The sequence below is a fragment of the Tachypleus tridentatus genome, chromosome 3 (genome assembly GCF_004210375.1).
Source record: "Tachypleus tridentatus isolate NWPU-2018 chromosome 3, ASM421037v1, whole genome shotgun sequence".
NCBI lineage: Eukaryota > Metazoa > Arthropoda > Merostomata > Xiphosura > Limulidae > Tachypleus > Tachypleus tridentatus.
In genome coordinates, this window is record NC_134827.1 from 21150964 (window position 1) to 21178960 (window position 27997).

At 31.5% G+C, this 27997-nt stretch overlaps 1 protein-coding gene and 1 long non-coding RNA gene across 3 annotated transcripts in view; one reads left to right on the forward strand and one right to left on the reverse strand.

The window, feature by feature from the left end:
* Positions 1–3933: 3933 nt before the first annotated feature.
* On the forward strand, positions 3934–27310 carry LOC143246513 (uncharacterized). The gene is made up of 3 exons (XR_013026014.1): positions 3934–4061; positions 18807–18934; positions 27211–27310. It is a non-coding gene; the product is annotated as an uncharacterized LOC143246513 (long non-coding RNA).
* The window catches only part of LOC143246510 (solute carrier family 23 member 2-like), a 392872-nt gene continuing 382203 nt past the window's right edge, over positions 17329–27997 (reverse strand). For both annotated transcript variants that reach the window (XM_076493335.1, XM_076493334.1), the window contains exons 2-11: positions 27206–27259; positions 25994–26098; positions 24010–24167; positions 22272–22422; positions 21043–21224; positions 19604–19724; positions 18804–18945; positions 18228–18481; positions 17747–18020; positions 17329–17421 (exon numbers count right to left, since the gene is read on the reverse strand). In XM_076493335.1, the coding sequence (XP_076349450.1) occupies positions 17387–17421; positions 17747–18020; positions 18228–18481; positions 18804–18945; positions 19604–19724; positions 21043–21224; positions 22272–22422; positions 24010–24167; positions 25994–26098; positions 27206–27259 (1476 nt within the window). In that variant the 3' untranslated portion in view covers positions 17329–17386. The remainder of the gene's footprint in view (positions 17422–17746; positions 18021–18227; positions 18482–18803; positions 18946–19603; positions 19725–21042; positions 21225–22271; positions 22423–24009; positions 24168–25993; positions 26099–27205; positions 27260–27997) is intronic.

A 27997-nucleotide genomic window follows, 5' to 3' on the forward strand; every position in this document is an offset into this window, starting at 1 on the left:
ATACTGGGTAGTCTAGTCAGGATAGTGTAATATTTCACAATTTTGCATATCTAGTTATCTATTTATATGATATAACGGTCTATACACATGATGAGCACAGCACAGTTAGTTCCGTTCTGTAGCTTTAAGCTTGTAAATAAATAATTAAAATATGTGTCACTTGCAAATCAGGTGTATTTTTCAGTTTCTCGGTTGCACAGCAGTGTTAAAATACTAGAAATCCGGTTTCAATATCTGTGATGGGTAGAGCACAGATAGCCCATTGTATAGCTTTGTGCTTAACTTCAAACAAATACATTTTTTTAATATGAAACTAAAATGTTTTTATGTATTTATATAAATTATTAATAATAATAACTTATGAATGACATTAAATAGATTTATCTTGTTTTCTGTAAGTATGAGAAATGTTACCATATATTAAACCATGCATTTACGTTGAAATTATGCTACTTCAGATGGCTTAATGAGGACTGATTTTCTTTAAAATTTGAAGGTCCTTTATTTCTGGAGTTCCTAAGTTTAAACAAGACTCATCTTCACAAAGTTTGACAAACAGAAATTTAAAATCTATAATAGCAGGTAAAGCGGATTTTTTTATTTCATTGCACCTTTTAAAGCATGGGTAATATTAAATATAACTGATCATTTTGTAATCGACTTGTTGTAGAGGGTCACGAACCATGAGCCTTCTGTTTACAGCACATTTCTTTCTCACACAGAAATTAGCTGTACTAATAAGTCAGGCTGATTTATACAACGGCCCATTACAAAACAGTTTTCTTCGTAACTACAGATCTAGCACTCTAAAACCTCGTCATCAGATATCACAAATTCCGAAACGCGAATTTCACATAATAGACATTTTGAAAGAATATTTGGCAACAATCAGTAGGAGCAGTACACTACTTAACATGAGCTGTAAACATTATAAAATGTACGTTAGACGGTTTATGAGAATGAAGTACGAAGATGGTCGTGACTTGTAAACAGAACAAAGATGTTGGGAAGTTAAGCAAAACTTACAAACCAGCACAGAAGCAGTTGGAAGTATTACAGTCTCTTCGTGTTAAGCCTAATTCTCTTTCTCAATTTATACAGTTTTTACAGTTTTGTAAAGAAATTCAGAAAATTACTTAAATGACTGTAAATAGATTGCTTAACAACAATCAAATTACTTTTCAAGAATGTTATACTGTCTTGAAATAACGAAAAAATAAAATACACATTCAAGTTTTATTTGTTCATATTGTTAACATTTCAAAAGTAAAATGCGTTGCTTAACAGGTTTATAACGTTATATAATGTACAAAGTGTAGTCGGCTGAAACAAGTGTCTTTTCGTATAAATAAATAAAACTTTCTAAAATCAACTAATGCAGATTTGAAGTAAAGTTACAAACTTGGTGCAACAAAGAAATTCAAAACTAGAAAAGGTCACTGTTCAGTTTAACCTGTACTTTGCGTTAAGCAGGAGAGAAAAAAAAAAACAATTCTTTTTACCAACGATACAAGCCCAAAGTTTCAGATAAGCTTTACTCTCCTGAAAGTGACTTCTTGGCACAAATATTTCATCTTCTAGTCTAGCAACCTGTTATGTATTGTAGTTTATCCCACCCAAGTCTGCGATTTATTATGTTACGTATGTTAACACATTATGATTTAAAATAGCCAGAAATTTGAAATTAGAAGTTAATTTGACGTCGTCGATATATATCAGATTTAGGACATTTACCAACAAGATTAATACACACAAATTTCTTTCTTAAGACAAATATGTTTTTAAAATATACAAACAATAATACAATTTACAATGACGGTTATTACTGTTAATAATTTATGTATAAAAGTATACAAACTTGCAAACAATTCTCAATTTTCTGTCTGATCTGGAACTGAATATTTTATTGACGTTCAACGGAGAGCGAATTAATTCTAATTCTATTTGATTCACTGAGCACATGTAAGATTTTACCAACGAGAATATATTATATCGTCATACAAATAGTAACGTCCGTAGTTAATTCACTGAAATTAAACTTCGTAAAAATTGTTTTGGTTTTAATAACATATTTTCTACAATGCAGCGACGTAAGTTTCAAAAATAATATTTTTTTTTTCTATCACGCAAGGATTTTTTACAAATCGAATCGGATAAGAAAGAAAAAAAATTTACTTAGATCTAATTATTATTTCGTTTATTCAAATGAATATTTTTATTGTTATATTTGTAATAAAAATACGAACAAACTGAAGAACATGAAACATTGATGTCAAACGAATTTGCATCCACATCCAGAGGCTGTAACCATTTCAATCATAACAAAATAGAACCCGATTTCAATTAATTTTTTTCAATTATGACATACGACGTTTTGTGGTAAATATGGATATCATTTTTGATGTTGTTTGTTTATGTGGAATTAAACACAAAGCAACACTCTGTGGTATCTGTGTTCTGCCCCATATGAATATCAAAACCCTAATTCTAGCAGTGTGAGTCCGCAGACATTCCGCTGTGCCACTTGGGGGCATCATTTTCGGATTCAACGTGTAAGAATTGCCGAAGAACTTGTAAACCTTTTCTTACAATAAATCCATTGCAAGCCTGTGTAATCTAACATATAATATCTTAAAATGATCCTTTAAAATGGTACAAAAATATTTGTCTTCCAATACATCAAAACACGAAAATGATACACACATATATATACATATGTGTATGTTTAAAGTTGAAAAACCTAACTGTAAACTTTTATGGTTAAAGTAAACCAATTCATTACTAACTAATTATTATTGGTAACATATTCACCCTTACACAGGTGAAAAAGAAACAACACCATAAAGCGTTTAAAATGCTTCAACTATGAAAGAATTCCTACAGGTTGTAGATGATTTACAAAATGTATTAGGGACGCTGAAACAGTTAACATAAGACTGAAAGTCAGTTTGTTTATTCTATATTTTAAAAAAAAATTCTGTATTAAAATATAGTTCTAATGAAACCGAAGTTATCAATACCCCTGGTAGTTAGTTTTCTTATAAACTTTCTTTCTTTCTTAAAAAGTTTACGTACAGGGTGAAACAGGGACTACCAGCCTATAGTAGATAAGTATTATATGACTGTAACACGTATATTCTTAATGCTTTGTATATTATACAATTGGTGTTTTCAGGAAGCCATTCCTTATATTATGTATGACGTGAAGAAGTACGATAAACTCAATATACATCGTGTTAAATGTTATTATACACATTCGTAGAAAAATTACATTAAAAGTTTTGAAGTTTTATTTAAAGGCAAAGTTTTATACACGCTTAGTAGGGATTGCGTATTAGGCTAAGACATATATTTGCCAATTTCTCTGCTTTATATATAGATAATTTGGTTATGCAGAAGCGATATATGCTCACATTATTCTTAAACAAACCTCTACGATAAAATCCATCTGCAACTTAACAATTCATGTCTCGAACTAATGCGATCAAATAGTCAATAACTACAGTAACTCATCATAAACCGTGTCAGTTAGCTACTAGCTGTATTTATTATCATTACAATGTATAAAGTTATCTACCATCTCAAGTAATCCTTTGCCCACAGTTGAGTATAGAAACCCAGCAATCAAGATAAATAAAAAAATTAGGAATTTAAAAGTCTACAAGAAGAGATCATAAGAGAAGTAAGTAAACACGGCTAGAGATAACGTAACCATTATTTGCTGAAACAACAGACCCATATTTTGCCTCCATGCTGTTATCTAGAATTACATTTGGTGTAGACTTGTTTGAAAATAATATATGTTTAAATGAGTTTTACGTCGTATAGAGAATATTAGAATAAAAATCTATCAAAATATAATTTCACAAAGTACTAAATTGAGATAAATGAAAACCTGAGCTATAAAATAATGAAAGCTTCTGTAAATACATGGTTAATGAAGTCAAAATCAGGGACTAAAGTACATCGTCAAAACACGCAGATAATATCTGGATTAGTTGGTCGGTCTTAGGACATCTACAGCAGTTAGTATGAAACAAATAAACCATGGATTTCCTATGGTAAGTAGAACCGGGAAGTAAAATTGTTAAAATTAGTTGTTATTTAATATTAAAATGAATTTTCTAATCATAACATATTTGTTTATTTCACTTTTATTATATATGTTGAAAAAAAATCCACAAAGTAATTGCAGTAAATTTGTGACTGGAAACTGGTTTAGATACAAGCGTTGGAATAATCTTTATTGAATATTGTTAAAAACAAATTTCGCTTTGGTGGGCGTTGACTTTTCAGTTAGTTAACAAAAGCAATTTAAAGATACGTTCAAGTGTGTTTCGTGAAAAAAACAAATTTAAAGTTATTTATCTTAAAGTGCTGTTGTAATCTTTATTTTATATATAAAATACTAATATATGTATTCTTACATTTATGATACCTATTTTATAATACGTGGTTTTCACTTTGCTTTATAGCGCCACCTTAGAACAGTAACGGTTGGCCGTATTTAACTTTTTTTTTGAAGTAAAACAATTTTTACAATTCTGCAACAAATTTTTTTCTCAGTAACGCTCTGTTACTTAGAGAACCTTTTTAAGTATAATATTTATAATTGAGGGTTTAGTGTGTGTTTATCTAAAGTGAAATGTGTGTGAACCGTGTTTTAAGTGTATACTCACTGGAAAAAGCTTGAAAACGGGCAGTTATTTAATCTTCCATCCACTTTCTCTACTGTAGCTACAACCAGGAATATTAATGTTTCCAAGATACTGGGAGAAGAGCACAAGAATGAAAATTGTTCTGAGAAACAAATAGCAACAAGATACAGTTAGCTTAATATCGAGTTGTTAGAACACTGAATACAAATCTGAAAAATCTACTTGGCACAACGTATTTTATATGACTGTTTCACAGTAACAATTAATATGTGTGATTTTGGAAGCTAATATTCTCGAGATAAACCCGTTTTCTGCATTGTTTTGTATGGCCTATTCGTACCTTTTTTGCATATGATGCCTTCCAGGGGAATCTGAAAGGTCCATAGTGAGTGTAATATAAATATTTTGTGTACATTACATAAGAAAGTGTCATTCCTGCAGCATATCTACATCAGGGTAAAATTTTAAGTTTATCGATTTTTGTGATAACTCGTGAGATTTGTGTGATTTGCAGTATATCACTGTTTTACTAAAATAAATATGAAAACAAGGACAGAATCAACTATTTTTTCACTTGAAAATGAAGTTCCCAGAAGAATCATAGCAATGCACTTAATTTACTGACGGACATAATGAAGTGAATGTAGTGTAAGTTGTGGAAATCATGTTCACTTGAAGTGCCAGTTTCCCATTGCACAACAAAGAAGTTTAATTTAAACTCCTTGGCATGTTGCTAAATTCTGCCTTTATTTGTTATTTAGGTTTCTCACGTTTCTTGAAGTTGTTTCAGGTGTAAGCAAACTACTTGGTGAGTTGATATTCCTTTCAATTCCCTGTTTGAAGGAGAAAGTGTAGACATGTTTTATAAAATCTAAGGTCGAACTTTTGGTATCAGTCATAATAAATTCATAATTTCTGTTGTTCCAAGAGCAGACAAAATATTCATGAGAAGAATTCTTTCAAAACGGTAGTATATTGCCATAAATAAATATATTATTTTCCAAATTTTGGAAACGCTTGTTGAACTCTACATAAGAGATAACAACAGAAGTAATTTTATTTGACTTTTCATATACTATTAAAACAGTGTTTAGAAAAGTATTGTTCGAGTTTTCTGAAATTGTATTATGAATTTTCTATTCTTTTTTAATTGTGAAACTACTAGAATAAAACAAGTAAATAGCTCCTAATAAAAACAAACAAACTCGGTCACTACAATGAGATATAGTTTCATAATTACAATTGGAAATTGTCCCTGATGAATGAAAATTATTTCAGGAAAACATTTTGGTTGTTTGATGCCTTTCCTTTTATTTATTGCCTCTATAATATCTTTGTACAAGGTATTTGTACCTGTAAAATTATTTGATTGAATGAACTTAAACATTTCTACTAGCTTTAGAAGTTGCTTCTTCGAAGAGAGAAAGTCCAACGGTCAGTTACAAACTCTGTGTTTTTTTTATCTAAAGATGACCTAGGAAGGTCGAAACGTTGTTCTCTGCTGATCAATTAAAGTCTTAATACCCATACCAGCCGTTCTGAGATAAGGAGAAAATCCCGTTAACTATACGGTAGGAACAATTACGAAAGGAGTTAACCATGTACAGTAGTTTGGATCCAGGAAAATATATCAAGAGTTAATTTTTAAACTGTTTGAAAGAGATATTATATACAACTTTACTTGATAAATTGTTGACGTGCTCTTTAAAGTTATCCTAGGAGCCGTTAGGTCATATGAATTGTCAATGTTAGTTCTGTTCTCACTGAAAACAAATCTTAATTTGTTGAGAATATAATTGCTCTGCCACTAATTGTGTCACTTTAAGAACTAAGTAACTTTTACATTTTTGAATGTTCCTGTCTGTAAAAATTATTAGTTATGTTAGCTATGATGCTACAAACAACTATTCTAAATTTTAAAATACACTGGGTATATGAACTTGTTATCACGCTGTTAAAATTTAAAGATGAATAAAACACACATAGATGACATAAGTTGCTAGAGATCAACTTGCTACATGTTAAGTTTCATAATATAATTAGGATATATTAAATTCAGGTGTACAGTATTAAACCATGAACACTGAAATTGAACACTGAAATATTTCTCATTAGTAAAGTGATAATTGGATCTTCAAATCTCCATTCTCGACATTAAAATTGTTGTTAGCTCACAAATGGATTCATTACCTAATGAATAAGACAGGAATAAGCTAAAGTTTTTCAAAACACAATTTTTTTTTAGTTTTCTTTAATTTATGAAACATTTATTGCTCTATGAGAGAAAAGATTAGTTTATTGAACTAGTATAGATATGAACACCGTAATTTTTATATCGGATACATAATATTTCAACAAACTGTTTTTATATAATTTCTCACCAATCTCATTCGGGATTGTCAGATTTCTTGTAGCTCTTCTTCTGTTGCTGATAACATTTCTTCTTCATTAGGTCCTTTCTGCCAAGGTAAGCTCAAAATAACAAATATCGGAGCCAGAAAGATAAAAGACGAATCTTGAATTTGTTTTGTTTTGGAATTTCGCACAAAGCTACTCGAGGGCTATCTGTGCTAGCCGTCCCTAATTTAGCAGTGTAAAACTAGAGGGAAGGCAGCTAGTCATCACCACCCACCGCCAACTCTTGGGCTACTCTTTTACCAACGAACAGTGGGATTGACCATCACATTATACGCCCCCACGGCTGGGAGGGCGAGCATGTTTAGCGCGACGCGGGCGCGAACCCGCGACCCTCGAATTACGAGTCGCACGCCTTACGCGCTTGGCCATGCCAGGCCACGAATCTTGAATTGTCAAAAGTCTACATAAAAACACAAAGTACGTTTTCTCGACTAAGTTTAAAATTAGTTCTGTGGATAATTGCGCTGTAGACTCTTCCAGTCGTAGGGTCGTTATAATGTGTCGTTCAATCCTACTATTATTCGTTGGTAAAAGAATAGCTTAAATGTTAGCGGTGGGTGGTGATGACTAGCTGTCTTTCATCTGGTCTTATACTGCTAAATTAGAAACGGCTACACAGAAAATCCTCGTGTATCTTTATTCGAAATGCAGTCCAAACCAAATTGCGCTACAGCATGTGTTTGTTTGTCTTCTTGTAGTTAAGCCACATCAGGTTATCAGCTGTATCCACTAAAGGAAATCGATCTCTTTATTTTAACGTTGTTAATCCGTAAACTAATCGCTGTCCCTGTGGGTGAATGCGCTGTAGCGCCGAAACAACAATAAGCAAAATAAAACTAAAAGTGCTCGGGTTATAGGGTTTTTATACACGTGTCTCAAGACTTCTTGAAGCTACGTGTTTTACTAACATCATGATAGAATTACTTTCAATATATATATTTATATAAAAAATTTGAGACAGGTTCAAGGTTCCACATAAAACTTATTTGTAGTAACCTTCCACACAACAAGTTCATTACTTGTCCGACAACTTCTTTCATATACAAAAGTTGAGGACATATTATAAATGTGACGTTGGAGCCTCACCTGTGTCGTTATCATCCATGTCGCTACCTCTGGCCTGGCTTTATTTGACAATTCTGCATTTTGACAAAAGTTCTTTAACGTAGTGTTCGTTGTAAAAGGATTCCTCGCACGGATTACATATCCAAAGCACACAGGATTTATTGTCAAGATGCATTTGATAGTTGATATGGTAGGTCATATAACTTGCTTGTGTAAACGTAACGTGTTTCTTTTCACAACGTTTCTACACGAAGAAGCTTTATTTTCGGGATTGTCATCTGTTACAAGACGCTGCATCTTTCTTACAACAGCAAGGGTACGACTCGTTACAGATCTTTCTGAAGATGTCCTTCGAGCCACAAGTTTATTCATATTCTCTAGTTTATTAATACCATGTACAGAAAGGATAGTATCCCTTCAAACTTGCTTTTCTTTTCACTATAATTAGTTATTTTATACCTTCATTATCAAAAACAACATCAGTCACCAGCTTTTCATTGAGACTTCAAAATGGCCCCAGTGGCACATTGGTATGTCTGCAAACTTACAACGCTTGAATCCGGATTTCGATACCCATCGTGGGTGAAGAACAGAGAGTCCTCATGTAGCTTGGGGCGAAATTAAAATCAGACAAACTAAAACCATATTACTTTTTTTGAAATATCATATGAACAGAACTGATATTTCATTGAAATATTGAATTTGTATCACTATTTACGTAAGAAGTTATCATTCGACAACGAACATAGGTTAAAGAAAAACTTTCCCACATTGTTTGGAACATTACACCTATTTATGAAATATATGGATGTGTTGAATATTGCGTATAGAATTCTGTGATTTATGAAAAGTAAGACAAAGCCATAAAATTAACTAAACTATTGAAATAGAGTAATTTATAATAGTGTATGACGAGTGAAAGTGTAAAATAACGAATTCAATTTGTTCCTTGTGGTTAAAGTAATCTAAGGATATCACAGTTCTAGGAGAGTTGAAGTGCTCCACATTTCTAAGCCAATTAAAGTTAAATGAATATTATAGAATCTTATCTTGCATCAAATGTTAACTACCTTAACTTGAGACAAAAAGGTATTGTTGATATTATGTAGTCTCAGAGTCTTTCAATCTGAGCTATGACGTGACCAAGTAAGGACATGCCACAGACGTCCCAAACATCGTCAGTTCTTATGATGATAAAGATTTACGTTTATGGTGTTTATGTAGATTTTATTAAACAAAACTAAACTATTTCTGTACAAGTATTCAAAGAATATGAGACACTAACGCTATAACGTAACTTATTTATTCTTCGTTACTGCTCAGTAAACAAAATAACTAAAGTAACGTAATTTCCAAGTTGCAGAATTGTTAATATAATAAGGAGAAGAAACAAAGATCCATTCTATTACGTCGGCCGAGCAGAATACATGTATCATACCACAACTGCATAGCGTTGTATAAAAAACATACTTTGAAACAAACGATATATGCACCTTGCCCGTCAGAGTTAAGTGTACATAACTGTAATTGTGGTTTAAATTCATATTTCTTTATTTTCTGAAGTCGGATTTCCATTTAATTTAAAAAATTTTAATACTCTTGTATGATACGTGAAGGGAATGATGATCCAGTGGTTGAATGTTTCATGTAACTTCCTGATATATTAAGTTCTATGAAGAAGTGTTAGAACAAAACTAAAAATTAGATTTCAGGTTCCTTTCAAAGAACAATTGAAGGTAAATCACAGGTGAAACATCAGAATGTTGTTAATTTTTATCTTTAGAACAATAGAAACTAATTGGAAGTGCTTGAGTTCATAAAACAGTTAATATTTTGTGGGTCCCCTTTTTGCTTTTTTAATTGCATACATTTAACTAAATGTTTCTGTTACATTCCCATAAACTTAATTTGGAAGTAATTTTTGATATATGAAATCCAGATCTGCTCTGTGGGGGCCATTGCATCATTTAAATGACTCCAGCAGCTTCTTTCTTGTCTAAGAAATTTCTGAATAGCTTACACAGGAGTAGTGTAATAGTAAAAGGACACCAACTAGTCTTCACCACTCACCGCCAACTCTTGGGCTACTGTTTTACCAACGAATAGTAGAATTGACTGCACATTATGACGTCACCACGGATGAAAATACGAGCATGTTTGTTGGGATGGGGGTTCGAATTCGCGATCTTGAGACAACAGGTCAAGCGCCCAAGTAGCCTGGTCATGCCGATTGATTGTTTGTGTGTTTTTGAATTTCACACAAAGCTACACGAGGGCTATCTGAGCTAGCCGTCCCTAATTTAGCAGTGGAAGACTAGAGGGAAGGCAGCTAGTCATCACCACCTAACTCTTTGGCTACTTTATACAAACGAATAGTGGGATTGACCGACACATTATAGCTCCCCAACGGGTAAACGCGCGAGCATGTTCGGTGTAATGGTGATTTGAACCTGCGACACTCACATTAAGATTCGAGCACCTTAACCACCTGGACCATACCGAAAACATCGATAAAATATGAGAAAAATTTAAGCAAACATTACTCTGTATTGATTACCCTTAAAATATAAGTTCATGATGGCTGTTATAAGTGAGGTATCTCAACAAATTGTCTGAGAGACGATAACATTTCTAAAGAATTTTTTGTACATTTTATTAGTATCATATAATTCAATATTTTATACTCCTATAATTTGTATGACTTTTAATTTGTACGCGAGGGGTATTTGTAAACTAAAAACAAGTTCATATGTCGCTTTTCACTTTTGGTTCATAATTTTTTCTGGATTTTCTTTTACTCTTTTGTTTGGTTTGTTCTATATATGAATATATATACATAAGCAAGTTTATATAAAATTTGTGATTATATTAAAATTATAATTTGTAACAGAAGTATATCCCACACCTGTATTTATAAGGCAGGGTTCTATGCAATTCTTTTGGAGACATGATATTCAATACAAATATCTTGCTCTTCACTTTTGTAAACCGATGTCTCGGTAAACCTTAGATTTATTAGTTAATTTCTAAGTATTAAAACAACCCTGATCACGTAATTCTATTTTTTGGTTTGTTCATTGTATCAATATTCAATGCTTTATGAAAACCTTTAAGTTTTAATTTACCAGAAAAAGTACAAAGGGTTCTGGAGGAGTAATCCATTTTTAACATTTGCACTGATATATAATAGTGTGTTGTCGGTAAATCAGTAAGTACACCCTAAAATGACACCAAGTAAACGACGCTTAAAATTGCTTAAAACTGTCATGAGGACAATAAATATGCAAATGCCACTCATCACGAGAATAATTATCACAAAATGTAAGTTACCATACGGCGTGTCATATGAACTTCAAAAGCAAGAAATAAAAATAATTTTCTCTTGAAACAGACCAATTCCGATGACTCTGCGAAAGTACATCTAATTTTAAAAATATGCCTTAAACTTTTGTTGAAGGCTTTATGGTATTAAAACAAAGAAAAAGCAAATAATAAATCAACAAACAAATGTTCTAGAATAACTAATGATGACATGTAATATATTTCACAAGGTTCTCAGCTGTATTAAGAGACTGTTAAGTTAGTAATATCGACACTATGCAAACAAAAAGTATCTGGATTCGCAAAGTTAACTGATACGTGTTGTTTTTAATATATCTAAAAGATATTCATAGATATAATAATTTTCACTTTTCTAATAACTAACATTCGCTGGTTTTTTAAATAAGACATCCACAGTCGTATTTTGTTTGATCGAAAATATAACTTACTCGAACGAAATGAGACAAAACAGATGAGGTAGTTAACGTATTTTTTATAAACAAATCATGTTTACTGCCACAACAACTTTTAGCTTGAACTCTGTGTCTAATCATTTAATATCACAATTAATTTTTAGAAACTCTAGAAAGCTACGTGAGATAGCATCGCAGTTCGTAAATTAATAAATTAACAATATTAGAGGGAGTAAAAATTCATATATAAACTGTATGTATAAGATACCTACTTAATGTTAAGACATCAAACCTTATGTTAGACAAAGAAGGAAACAACAAAAAATGTTTGATCTCAGCAAATAAATTTTTCGCGACGTAGAAGTTGTACTTTGAAATTTATTTTTCTTTCAAAAGATGATAAACCTTATGTTTGATATTACGTGACTGAAATATAAAGAGGTAATTAATTTATTAACATTTACTTTTACTTTTAATGTGATGTGTGATCTCGACTTCTGTTTAATAGAGTTGCAATTTGATTTTTTTTTGCGAAATAGTTGTAAGAAAAACATTTTCAGTGAAGTTCTAAAAAGTTGTTTCTAAAAGCAGTTACTAACTATCACTCAGAAATTTTCAACAAAATATCTATGGTATAAATATCTCTTGACGGTTGGTATGGGTATTAACATTTATACTAATAAAGCAGAGAACAACGTTTCGACCTTCTTAAATCAGAGGGCCCGGCATGGCCTAGCGCGTTAAGGCGTGCGACTCGTAATCCGAGAATCGCGGGTTCGCATCCCCGTCGCACCAAACATGCTCGCCCTCCCAGCCGTGGGGGCGTTATAATGTGACGATCAATCCCAATATTCGTTGGTAAAAGAGTAGCCCAAGAGTTGGCGGTGGGTGGTGATGACTAGCTGCCTTCCCTCTAGTCTTACACTGCTAAATTAGGGACGGCTAGCACAGATAGCCCTCGAGTAGCTTTGTGCGAAATTCCAAAACAAACAAACAATTCTTAGATTATCTTCAGGTTAACTGTCTTCGGTAATGCATAAAGGTAATTCAAAATACAGTTTATTTAGATATAAATAACGTTATGATCGAGTATACCAATGACACATGAAATTAATAACTCAATTCGCTATCATAGTGTAATTTGTAAGCACTTTGATTTCTTTCTTCACATGTTAAAAGCTCTGAGGCAAATGAAGTATCTTGACTCTTACTTTCAGTTTGTTTTTTTGGAGAATGTGCTGTCTTTATTTGTAACACTTGCTCGTATGCTTAGTTTTATTGTACTTTAAATGGCGAGGAAAGTAGTATTGGAAAATATTTTCTCTGAAGTTGTTTCTAAAAAATATTTTTTACATACACGCATAAGACATTTACAGTTGCGTAGCTTTCAGTGTATTTTAATTTGCCAGTAAAGTAGTTTTACAACGAAGATATGCAGTTAGTCCAATATAACAATATTCTATCACTATTTCTAAATATTTCAGTTGTGTTTTTTCACATTTTCAATGTTTTAGAACGGAACTTACTTAAAACATAATCTTAAATACTTTGTTAAACCTCTCTTGCTTGCTTGTGATTAGAAAAAACAAACAAACAACAAAAATACATCATTGAAAAGTTTTGAGATTATTAAATGTTTGATAAAAAGAATATTTTCTGTATTATCTCTTTTCCTGAAAGTACATAAGCTTAATGTATTATGAAATATATCCGAAATTCATTAGTTCCTTTGAAGTCATAATCATTTGTTTAAAACTGTCCCTTCCCCTAAATATCTTGATTTACTATTATAACAATAGTGTTGGCCATTTACTTTTAGACGGTAAAATAAAATTACATGAATTATTTCAGAATAATTATTGTACTGTAAAACGTGTGAATTATTAGAAAATCTTGCAAGGCATACTTGTGAGTTCAGTTTGGTTATGATGTTTTAGGAATAACACACTGATATTTACGTTTGTAAATAATATACTTATTAATATAGAAATAATAAGTTTTGAAACGTTTTATAATTTTTGTTAATAAGGTCAAGTTCGTAGAGGCCTGAATATATCTTAAATATGAGATATTATAGAATGACATAATCCTTTATTTGAACTAAAAATATTTTATTTTTGCAAACTTTTAATTTATTGAATGAATTATATTTAAATTTGTTTATTTCACTATTTTTCATCTATTTAGTTCTTACATCATAGTACTATTAATGCTGCCTGATATCACTAAAAGGAAGCACTCTAGATGTTGGTACTAAATATCCATATATTAACGGCCGTAGTCATGTGGTTAGCACATGAACCACTTCTACCTTCTTTATTGCTTTAAATGATCTCCAATGTTCACTTTAAATTACATTAAAAATAAGTGCAAATGGTTTCAAATGTTTTTCTATATAAACTAACGTAAGATAATGAACTAAACTGTCACTCCCATTATTGCGGCTACATATGCTGACAAAGGTTTTAACATTTTTTTAAAATCAAAAGCCCTTTATTTAACACAAAATGAAGACATATATAGTACTTAATGATCAAATTAGTTATATTCAATCGCGTAGATCAGTTTATATTTAAACTTATTAATATGATCAAAGTACACTACATTCAAAACAATATTATAAAGCAAACATTATATAAGTAAAATGATTAGATTTATAGTTCCGATTTTCAAGTGTTAAACCAAAAATTTATAAAGAGTTGTTAGAGTTTAAAAGATAGCTGTATATCGTGATTATACTAAAAACGATCTAATGGTCATGCAATAGTAACAGATATAAAGTTTGTCTTGGAAGCAGAAAACTATTCATTAGGATTTGTTACACGTGGTGTGAAACTGGTGACAGAGAGTTAAACCTTCCAAAGGTTTAAAAGGAATATATCAAATAATATGAAATAACCTCAATTATGTCTTTTCATTTTGCTTTTCGTGTTGTTTTATTACAAAGAGGCCCGGCATGGCCAAGCATGTTAAGGCGTGCGACTCGTAATCTGAGGGTCGCGGGTTCGCATCCCGTTCACGACAAACATTCTCGCCCTTTCAGCCGTGGGGGCGTTATAATGTGACGGTCAATCCCACTATTCGTTGGTAAAAGAGTAGCCCAAGAGTTGGCGGTGGGTGGTGATGACTAGCTGCCTTCCTTCTAGTCTTACATTGCTAAATTGGGGACGGCTAGCACAGATAGCCCTCGAGTAGCTTTGTGCAAAATTCAAAAACAAACAAACAAAATATTGCAAAGAATAACCAAGTAAATATTATTAAAATAACTGTTAATCAAACTAATGAAAGTAAAATGAAAGTCGTCTTTATTCAGTAGAAGCGATTTACTAAGTAATTATTGCGTTTTGTTTGAGTCTTGTCTGTGAACAACGTATCAAATCATGGAAGATACCCAAACTAATACACACTTATGACGACATTTCTGTAAATATTGTAAGTGAAGAGACGATCACGACATGTTTTTACTTTCAACAGTTCTTGTTGCAAGTGTTGTAAATTATAAAAGGATGATAACGTTTTCATGTCCTTTCGACAATCAGTCGATGTTACGATTACAATTGATTTGAGGTGTAATTTTTTTAAACAATGATCTTACACTACCAAATAAACTATTCTGATCGTATGTTGGACTGATAGGAATGTACTTCAAAATTTTATATCTTTTAATTAGGTTCATGCCGAATGGGAGGTCATAGGTTGAAGGTGACGACAATGCCATCTGATCATCTTCATACCCATTATATTCAAAGCCTTGCTCTCTCCATTTCATAAGTCTTCTTTCTTCGTCTGTTCCTGAAATTCATACATTCTTATTATATATTTTTAGCTTTGAGAGTAATTTAAATGTGTTATTTGTTTTCATTGATGTATTTGAAAAAGATGTTTATTGATTTATATCTAATATTACATTTATTTTTAAAAGACATAATATTATCTCCTATTACTCATATGTAGGTTGTGAATATTAAACACACGATATATAGGTCGTTCTATACATTTGACACTTGGCAACAAAAAAGAACGAAACAGACTCTTTTTAGATTCTATATCTGTGGTCAGTACAAATACGACATAATAGACAAAAAATAGAAATATGGAGGAAAATTAGTTTCTTATATGAGAGAGGTTATTTTAACTTTTAATTTTCTTTATTATTATGTACAAAGCTATACAATAAACTGTCTGCAGTGTGTCTACTAAACATATTTAAACCTGATTTTTAGCTCTATTAACTATCAGGCTTAATGTTGAGTCTTTGGGCCTTTCAAGTTCTATTTTACTGTAACATAAAATGAATATTATGTGAAACAATGGTGAAGAGGATTCGTAAAGATTTTTAAACACTTTTGTTGATGTTTTCAAAGGATATATTTTCGATGAAAAAATATAAGAAGCAAAATTACTGTTAGCGAAGAACTACAAATACAGAACAATATATTAAACAATACGAAACAACGAGTAAAACATACAGTATTCCATTGTACTAACTTTTATAAGGAATGTTTCTAAATTGTCTAATGTCAAATTAAAAAAGGAATCAGTTATAACTTATTGTTTTGTTTCAGTGATCGTCATGTGATGTTCACTTCTGTATTCCTCCAGTGAGGATTTCATTCTTATTCTGGACCATAAATACAAATTACAGAACCTTCAATTAGTACTGATGTGTATTCCTATTATTAACTTTTTGTTCATGTGTTACAATCTGCCCTTTGGTTGATGTCTTCTCAAGTTGGAGTATGATCAATGTTTTACGCCGTGTTAACATGGCTTTATATAAAGCCTCCCAGAGGTTGAAACAAATCTAAGTTGCTAAAACTCCTGATTTGATACTCATAACAACTACTACATAGAAGGCCCATTATGTACCTTAGTGATTGACATCAGTAACGGAAACAAATTTCTAGACAATGGTAATATGTTTATACATATTTAATCATAGTGGATTTTCAGTTGATGTGTTATCTGTTTAGGCTTTATAAATTGTAGAAATTTTTAACGTTTCCAAGACGTTTCGTTTCTGCAGCCATTGTGGTCGTTCTTATTGTAATATTAAAAGGCATTAATCTTCCCTGTGGGACTTGGAGGGAGTGTGTATTTCTTATAGCAAAGCTGCATCGAGCTATCTGCTGAGTCCACCCAGAGTAATCAAACCCCTAATATTAACATTCTAAATCCGTAAACGTACCACTGTACTAGATGGGGAACCAGCTAACATGGAACTAGATTAATGAATTGTCAGAAAAGTCATGTTACAAATGGAACCTTTTTTTTTTTAAAGTTATGCAGTATAAAATTGTAATGTTTTATACAGCTAGTATAAGCTACAAAAATAACTGATTATTTTGAGGCTTAATATAATATAAACCCCTAACATAATATTTTAACTGAGTTACATATCACATTGCCATGTGTTTGGTTTATTCATGAGCTCTCGACAAAATGATCCCTTACCTGGTATAGAATTGTCTAACACAAACGCAATGAGTCCACCAACAAATACACTGGTGTTCAAACTGTAATGAGTTGGTTTGCTACGTCATTCCCTAAATAAAACAAAATAAATAATTTAAAAATAAGTTACATTAAGGTTTACCAATCCGTTGTAACTTAAAGAATAGTTTATAAACTAGTGATCTGGTTCTCTAATATTTAGATAACTCTCAACCATCTTTTAATGTTATAAGAATCTTCCAGTTGGTGTGACACAAACCACTCTCATAAATTTTTTCACATTAGATACTCTATATTTTGTAATTTGTGTAATATTCAACAGTCTGTATTATCTAACAGATGATTTCAGAAACTGTTTCATAACGTTCAACAAATTTCTTTCACCAAACTCCCAATCACATTAATAAGTGTACGTACCTACATCAATAGTACCAGGATGGCCACTAAACCACTTTGGAATGGTAATCCCCATAAATAAAGAAATTCCAAGGATAAAAATATTTCTCGATGAGTGAAGGTCGATAAATTGGATATTGGATAGTCCAGCTCCCGTAACCAATGCAAACATAACACATATGATTCCACCAATGATGGGCTCAGGAATTATGTTTAAAAAGGCTCCAAACTTCCCCAGAACTGCAAAAATCATCATGGTGACAGCACCATACTGAATAACCCGACGACTAGCCACCTATCAGTGTGAAAATCAAACAAATGAAAAAGTGTACCGAGTTCTAAGATTCTAAAATATCTCCCGTTACAACATATACACATATAAAATATCAGCAGTTATGTTATACATACATATATCACAATAATAGAATAAGTTTAAGCAATTAACAGTCATATACAAAATTGAAATACAAATCTACTCTGGAAGAGCAGCACATGGGTATACTTTGGTTATCCCGATTGCTCCAATATTTTGACTATAAGAAGTCATTCCACATCCAGATCCCCAAATTCCAGAGATGATACAGGAAATTCCCTCTGCAAATATTCCACGATTTATTGCGCTAGGTGGAGGAGGAAGTGCACAAGCTAGTCGGACGCATGCGTAGTAATCTCCTATTGATTCCAATACCGATGCTAATATTCCTGCAAACATTCCCAAAATAGCACTGATGGTGACTGTTGGTAAACCCCACTGTCCTGCATGACCAAAATAAAAATATAAATTGTCTACCCTTTTTTGAAATGTAACATTCTTAAAATACGTATCGACTGCTTTAATAAAACATATGTACAGTAGAACATAAAACTGATACATCTTTCACATTGTCACTTTTTATTAGTATAATATTGATTTCAACGTAATAAATGTTTAGAAGGGATTTAAACAAATTAGTTTCATTATAACTGAAGGAATAACAAGGTCGTATTTTAAAGGAATTGAGCAACGGATAATTTTATAAATTCCCCACGTAAATAAAAAAAAATCTAAATATGAATGGTTATATTTTTAACTACTTACCAGGATAAGGAAATCTAAACCAAGGACTGGAGTTCATCGTCTGTACACGAAGATCAGTTCTGGCTGAGTTAGTTGGTCCCAGAGCATCTGCAGCAGTTAGTATGAAGCAAATAACCCACGCAGTAACTACTGTAAGTATGACCTGCAAGTAGTCTTGGAGTTACTTCTTATTCATCATTAAGATTAATTCGCTAACCATTATACATTTGTTGTATTTTTACTTTTAGTATTAATCTCTCAAATAAACCATAAACCATTATATTAGCATTTAAATTTATGCCAGTTGATATTGGTGTAGATAGAAGACTAGGAACAATGCCTACTGAATGTGTAAAAAATAAAATAGTTGACATTTAATAGGAGGCTCACATGAACACTTTAGTACGTAGTAAAACTAATGTCAAATTTACAGTGTTTTATAATACAAATACGTGATACATAAAAATTAAATGAAGTTAAAGTTACTTATTTTCAAATGTTGCTTTAATACTTTTTTCGTACATCAAGTACAAATTTTTGTATCTTTCCCTTGTGGCACGTGTTTCATGATACGTTTGTTGTGTTTTCCACCTGTTTTATTGCGCTACCTAACAACAGTAACAGTCATCTATGTTTAGGTTCATTTTCTTAAAAGGTTTTTTTATGGGGGGGGGAGGAATCTTGCAACAAAACATTTCTAAGTAACTCTTAGTTATTTGGATAATGTTTCTTTTTTGACAATACTCTTTATAATTGAGGCTTTAGTGTGTTTTTATATAAAACTGAAATGTGTGTGAACCGTGTTTTAAGCCAATACTTACTGAAAAAAGCTTGAAAACTGGCAGATGTTCGATCTTCCATCCTCTTTCTCTACTGTAGCTACATCCAGGAATATTAATATTTTCGAGGTATTGGGAAAATAGCACAAGAAGGAAAATTGTTCTGAAAACAAACAACAACAAGATGCGGTTATCTTAATACAGTGTTGTTAGATCACTGAATACTAAACTGGAAAAATCACTTACTGTAACGTATTTTATTTGATTGTTTAACAGCAATAATTAATATAAGTTTGATTTTAGCATTTAATACAGTGTTAAGCGTATGGTAAGTTAATGATTATCTTTATCTGTATCCCTCCAAAACAGTATTTGCCTTGATTGTCTGTATGTCGTTTTTTAGAGAGAAATTTCTATTTTTCTAGTGATTATAAAACAACATGTTTTGTGGTCTTTTATATGTATGGCGTCTGGAGCATTTCATTTCAACGATCAGCCTTCATACTGTTATTCCACTTTCCCTGATGTTTTTCGGTTTTGGAATCAGACAGATTGAGCATTGCTTCTTTATACTGTGCTGATATCGTGCTCTGCTGTAACATTAACAGAAAAAAAAATATCGGAACTTTGTTTGAACGGTTTCTTGACCCAGCAACATTCAAATAATTTTTATATCCACAATGTTTTCATCCATGTTCTTTGTACTTCACCTTATAACAAAGTTCGACATTTTCATATGTTTCCCTCAACTGAATCAGAAATAAGAACAGAAGCATATATGTTACCATTGTATAGGAGAACATCTTGTAGATTTCTTTTGGTGCAATTAATAAACAGTCCCCACTCACTTAGATCATAGAGTGCAGCTCCTAACATTGGTATTAATTCAGTAATATTGTTGCGATTAAGAAGTGAGCCTTCTTGCGAAAAGAATGGTATAATCGTTTTCTCACGAATTCTGTACCTGCAAACATATATCCAGAATCTCTAAAGGCCCAATTCCCTCGTGAAATCACTAACATAACCAGATATTTCAGTTTGAATAGCGTCCCTATCATCATTTCTATGGACATCGGATTCAGAATCACATGAAACTGTATGAAGAGTCTCTGATGAAGGACAAACAGGTCCATCAACATCACTTGTTGGCCTTAAAGCAGAATGAAGATTCGGATGAGAAATTTCCTTTAAATTTCAATTGTTGTAGACTTGAACGATACATGATCAAAGATAGCAGTCATTGCTGTGGTTTTTAGGGTCACACCAGACCACTGGAATTCCGAAAAGTATTAGCTCCCAAAAAGATCGACAATTTATACTTATTACTAGAATACTCTCATGATTTACTTATTACAATTTAATGTTATCACACTTCATGTTTCATTTGTTTATTAAGTCTTAAATATACAATAACAGATAAAATAAAATTAAAATACGTAAACTGTCAATAAGAAAAAAGTCCATTGTAGTACAAGACGTACAATATTGCTATTCCCCAGTTCTTACTAGCTGTAGAAGCTGCTTCTTCAAAGAGTGAAAGTCCTATCAACGAGATGGTAGGGACGATAACTAATGGTGTTAACCACTGAAGCATTATTCCTATTACGCCTGAAAATCCAATAACTATTTCAAAGATTGATGCCGCAGTGATAGCGCCTTGTATCTAGAAAAATATATGAAAAACGATATTTTAATATCTGCAAAGATATATTATAGTTCATTTCATATAAGTAATTAGTGAAGTGTCTCTCAGGTTTATTTTAGGAATTATTCAAAAATCTAAAAAAAAATAATTTGTCGTTCTCTCTCTCTGAAAAGGAAATCGTAATTTTATCAGAAAATAACTGCATGACCAACGTGATTAATTTTTGTGTTTTCTAAAGTAAGTGCTTATAACAACTTCATTTAATAAAAAAAAGTCTGAAATCCATATTTAAATCTGGGTTTAAATCCGTCACAGAGACTTAAACAGGATTTTTATTTCATTATTTAATAGACTGCTTAATGATTTTGCTAATATATAAAAAATATATAAAAATATAGAATGTGACGAATTTAGAGCTTTACATTTTGCTTTGTTTGTTTCGTTTGAATTTCTACCAAAGTTATGTGCACTAGATTTCATAAATTTAATTTTGAAAGACGAGAGGGAAGACCGATATTCATCACCACCCACTGAAAACCCTTGGGATACTCTTTTATCTACGAATAGTGGGATTCATTGCCACATTATAATAATCAAATAGCTGAAGGAACCAGCATGTTTGGTGAAAGGAGGATTCAAACCTGCATCCCTCAGATTGCGAGTCACGCTCCCTAACCACGTACCCATGCCAGGCCATTACTTATTGAATTTAAAGCGAATAACGGAATTACTGGTATACATTTACTTTTACATTTATGACTGTTTCACTTCAGTGCATGTAACATATATTGTTAAATATGTAATGCGAATAACCTGTATTGTCACTAATTTTTTAAAAGATTCTCGATCATAAGAATCAACACTGTACGACATGTAAATATAAAATACTAGTGATTGTCAATATTACTGCCCGCCGAATTTTTGACAGTACTGACTAATGAGTAAAAAATGAATATAAGAATATATTATTTTAGTGATAAGTTTTCTAACGTTAATTAATAAACTCCTTATTTGTTATGTCGGATACACAATATTCCAACAAGCCGTTTTGATATAATTTCTCACCTCTCTCATCCGGAGTTGCCAGATTTCCTGTAGCTCTTCCTCTGTAGCCGACAACATTTCTTCTTTACTGGGACACTTCCACTGAGGTAAACTCAAAATAGCAAATATCGGAGCCAGAAAGACAGAAGACGGGCCTTGAATTATCGGAAGTCTATTAAAAAACACTGAGTAAGTTTTTACATGTAAATACTGAATCAGTTCTGTTTATAATTGCACAGAGAGTTCAAGCGACTATAAACAATATCAAAACTATCTTTAACATATGTATATTTATAGAAAAAGATATAAAACAGGTGCAGGGTTCTATATAAAACTATATTTTTCTCTATTAACCTTTCACTAGACAGCTTCTTTCAAATACGCATTTTGTAAACGTTACATCAAAAAGGGTTTCAAATTTCAACAGTTTATTTAATTATATTTTATCAAATGACATTGGATATTGTAAGTAATCATGTAGCGTAGTTTATAGAATGTGACGAATATAAAGCTATACATTTTGCTTTGTTTGTTTCGTTTGAATTTCTCCCAAAGTTATCAAAGATTCCGTGTTCAAAGCTCTCTATTCTTCCTCGTTTCTTACCATATTCCATCTAGAGTAGATGGTAGGATATTAACGTTTCTTTAAGCAATCTGAAAACGTGGAAATTCATAGACGGTACGTTACCCGTCTTAATATATACGTCTTCGTAAGGAATATCTTTAACGCAATTTTAATTTTCTACTGCACGTGATAGTAGAAATGATATGTTAAATAAGGTACTTGTGTAAGTATGTTACATTTCATAGCATTTCTAACACACGTTTTGTGTTTGTTACTAATTAAAAACCCTCTCGCCAATACATTTTCAATAATTTTGTTTTTTTTATTTAGAATTAAGTTCAAAGCTACACAATAGGTTATCAGTGTTGTACCTTCCACGGGTATCGAAACCTGATTTCTAGTGGTGCGAATACACAGATGTACTGCTGTGTTACTTGGAGTTTTTTGACTGAAAAATTGAATTATTGGAATACACCACTACTCCACTTCCAACATTTGAAATGTCTATTTTTCATTGTTAACTAAATTTTCAGTTAGATAGTGAGCTCGACTGGCAGTCTGAGGGTCGCGGGTTCGAATCTTCGTCACATCAAATATACTTCTTCATTCAGCTATCGTTGCGCTATAAGGTAACGGTCAATTCCGCTATTCGTTAGTAAAAAAGTAGCTCAATAATCTGCGAATGGTGATGATGAGTAGTTGCCTCCTCTCACACCCTCAGCGAAAATAGCGCTCGTGCAGCTTTGTGAGATATTCCAAATAAATAAAGAAAACTTTATCAAGGTCATCAACTGATGATAATATTCCCATCTTATTAATTCCAGATCCTTAAACCGCAAATAACTGAATAAACTAAACGTATAAATATCTACGTTGCAAACGTCTCTGATACAAAATGGACTTTGTCAGGGGATTGCACATGAAGGTTAAAGTAAATTTAATAAAACTTTATTGTAACATAACACATTCTGTAGCATAAAATAACTGCATTTCTTTAGAAAGTATTGGCCGAATTTCTCTCATTTATATATTTGAATATAAGTTAATAAATAGTGTTGTAATATAATTTCGCGATTCAATACGTCAGTGTAAGTACATAACAAGGACATCATTCCATAATACTACAGTTTTATGACATTTCAAATGTCTCAAACTTTATGCCTATAAAGTTAGATATATGACTTAGACTCTTACCTTGTACCGAATGTTGACTGGATTAGGGACCCTAAACCTGACACAAAGAATAATGTTGATGTTATGTAGCCTCTAGCAGGGTCAGATTCTTGGATGCAGAGCTTTGGTGTGACTAAGTAAGAATATGCCACAATCGACCCGAACATCATCAGATATTGCTATTATTACAAAACCAATAAACACCGTTTTTTATTCATATTTCAATGAAATACTATTTCAGAACCGTTCCTAGGAATAGAGAAAAGTGTAAGGTACTTTAATTAAACTCTAGTGAAGAGAACTACACTATTTTTATGTTGGTGTTTCAACATCATGTAACAATAAACAAACTAATTTATATATATTATAATTAAAATGGCAACTGTTACGTTGGTTGTTTGCATTATAATGTTAACTAATACAGTTTAACCATCTTTCAGTAGCTCAAGAAATATAATAATAATCAGTTACACTGGTATAAGATATTACGTTAAGCCTATTATATTTTATAAAATTGCATTCTTAATATAGACCTTTATGGATTATTACAAACTAGGTGAGTATATAAGAACATTATTTCAATCCCATATCCACAGTCGACCATCCTTTGATTGAACGAAACTCGTAATCTTCAACAAATACGACGAAAATAGTACAGTTGAAGATCTGTAATTATAAAACATTTGCAGTATATTCTGTGATCTTTGCTCGAATTTTCCTTATTTTCTCATTTCCACAATTGGCGTTTAAACTAAGCTTTCTTAGGGGCTTTGCATACTAGATAAATAAATCCTGGTTTATTTGAAAACATCTCCACGCTAGTACAGCAGTAAGTCTTCGGATTTACAACGATACAATCAAGAGATCGATTTCCCTCTGTGCGCTCAGTATATAGCCCGATGTGGCTTTGCTATTAAAAAACACACACCCTTTGGAAAAAAAAAATGTTTACGCGATTAAACAAACAAATTAACGTACACATAACTTCGTTTAATAAAACTACGTATAAAATAAATAGTAAAGTATAGTAATTGCACTTAAAATAGTGCACAGTGTATGTAATAGTTGAGAGAGCTCAGTGTATGACACGCTTTTATGAGTTGAAACAAAGAAACTCACATCAACGAAGAATAAGGCCCGTACTAAGATCATGTTTTGTGATACGTGTAGTTCATTATAATTATATCTATGCGTGTTTTATTTGATATGTCAAAGAACTAATTATATCCTGTTATCTGACAAAGGACAATCATTCAACGAGATACCTTCATAAACACAAACAATTAAAATATTAGTATATCTTCAGTTAAAGATAGATGTTTCACTAAAAAATCTCTATTAAAACACAAAGTAAAACGTTTTGTATTAAAAAATTATTTGTGTGAAGTCTGGTAACACTAAAGAGAAACAAAGAAAAGATCAATATAAGCTCTGTAGTAACGGGAAACAGTAGAATGTTTCACTTCTTTATGGTTTATAAGTTTATAGTAAAGTTAAGAAGCAGAAAACTAAAATATAGAAACCGGTAGTAAGAATACAGAGGAAAGTGACTTTTCAAAATAAAGTTGGTTTCAAACTCTATTTACAAAGAAAAACAATGTTAAAGTCGGAATGAAGAATTGCATTAATTAAGGAAATACTAATGTTAAAGTGAAATGTTGCAGTGGAAACATCATATTTACAGCTGAGATATTCTTTTAAAGCAGTATTGGAAAAAAAAATAAACGATTCACTAAGTGAAATTCGCTATCAATAACATATGGTACTGTAAAAATAATACGAAATATTTAGATAATTTGTGTTAATAAACCTCATCATCATCGTTAAACATGACGAGTATCATCAACAGGTGAGTCTTGTGAGGATGAATAAATGTGGAATTGTTTAATGAAAAATAATAATTATAACATATAATAAGATTTTATATGTGTTTAATCACGTTAAATATTATTTATTCAAGTAATACTACATAATAAGATAACTACATTAAAATTCGTATTCTCACCTGGATCCCAAGTACGAAACACAGGTACCAACGAGGAACTTCATCCACTGTGTATAAGATGTCACCCCTGAATCTTCCTTCGTCTTTGGGCTGCACTACATACTCCTATTTATTGTAAAATAATGAATTGGAATTCTTAAAACTTAAACAATGAAGTGATTTGAAGTAACATTAGTGTTATATGTTCCACTTTTACATAAAGAAACTCATATTTCTCAAAGCTAATTCTGTGTTTCTATAACTTCTTGTGAGAGATTTACTACAATATACCTATTTAAATTTATATTTAAAATGTACACAACTGATACTGTTAAATCTGTATTGCGAAATTCCCGCCAATTCACTAAATGTGTAGTTGATTCTCGACAGTAAGATTCAACAATATATGTATGTACTTGAACATTAATGTATTGTTCATAAACTCACGTCACGCCTATAAATGTAACAAACGTGTCACGTCATAAGACAGTATACGGTACTGTTTTGCTAGGGTTGGTGTAATATAAACCTCGTAAACTAAAACTATGATTGACACTTATTAATCGGTAACTTCAGATATCTGAAAAGGAATGTTTATAGATTTTGAATATTAAAAATCATTTAACTTCAGGGGATTCACATCGGACATAACTATTTTTTACTTACACATAATATATTTCTCAGAGGTGAAAAACCCGACGTGTGAAAAGCGAATAACAAAGAATTAGCTTTATATCAAGTGAATCGTATCTACATCAACTTGATCTTAGTTCTTTTATCATGGTCTGAAAGTCTCGCTGTTATTTGCAAGTTTTGAAAATCTTTGTAGGTTAATAATTATTTGTAATACCAATTATTGCACATTTTGTAATTGATTGTATATTAAAATATATTTTTATTACAAAAACTGTGTGTATCAATTTTCAGATAGCCCTCGTGTAGCTTTTTGCGAAATTCAAAACAAACCAAACCAATTACTTTAACATGCGTGTCTTTTCGTTTCGTTAGGAAGAAAGCATACGATTGGCTGAAAGTTAATTCAATTATTTTTTTTTAATATTCTTTCCTAAACAAACAAAAAACAAATAAGCTATTAGAAAAACTTGTCAAATATAACTTGGAATTATTATAGTTGATAATCTCTGTTAGAGCTAAAACATTTAATCAAATTGTATAAAAACTATTCCATTTGTGAACTATTTTGTAATATCTCTACATCAATTTGTTTCTTACCTTAGGTTCATCGACTGTTATCTGGATTTCCTTTTCGGCGATTTTTGTTTCGTCCTAAGAATGAATATATATAATTTCAATATGTAAAACAAACTTAGAAAATTTTCATTGTGTTCTTCCAAACCTGTTATCCATTGTATTGTTCTACTTTTTAATATTTATGCACATAAACATCCCAGCATTCAAAAAAAACGTTTTATCGAACTTTATGTCTTTTTTAAATGTATAATAACATTTAATAAAACCTCTACTGGCCAATGAAGTGAGAATATTTATACCGTAGCCCTTTATTAACAAATGCTGCGCAATGTTTACAACTTACTACATGTTTCTAGGTAAAATTTTGATGAAATTAAAATTAACAGGTACAATACAAGTACATCCTAGGATTGTATTTCTAAAGCAGGTGTTTTAACATTTCTATGGGAGGCACATTATTCACTTTAAGTGTTTGATTATCAGCATTTTAAATATAAATAGATACAAACTTTTGATTTGTAAGTTAATATTTAAGTATTAAAATAACCTTAATATCATACTTGTATTTTTCTTTCAATTTGTTCATAGTTTTAACTTTTAACACTTCATAACACTTCTCATTTCCAATTAACCGAATCATTTACAATACTATGCAGTAGTGCGTTATCAGTCAGTAGACTCTAAAATGACATTAATAGGGAAAGCTAAAAGTTATAGGTTGATGCTGTTCCGACGTCAGATAAAAGTACATATGCCATGAAATACGAAAATACTTACAAACTTTGTTAGTTACTAGTGTGAGATGAGAATTTC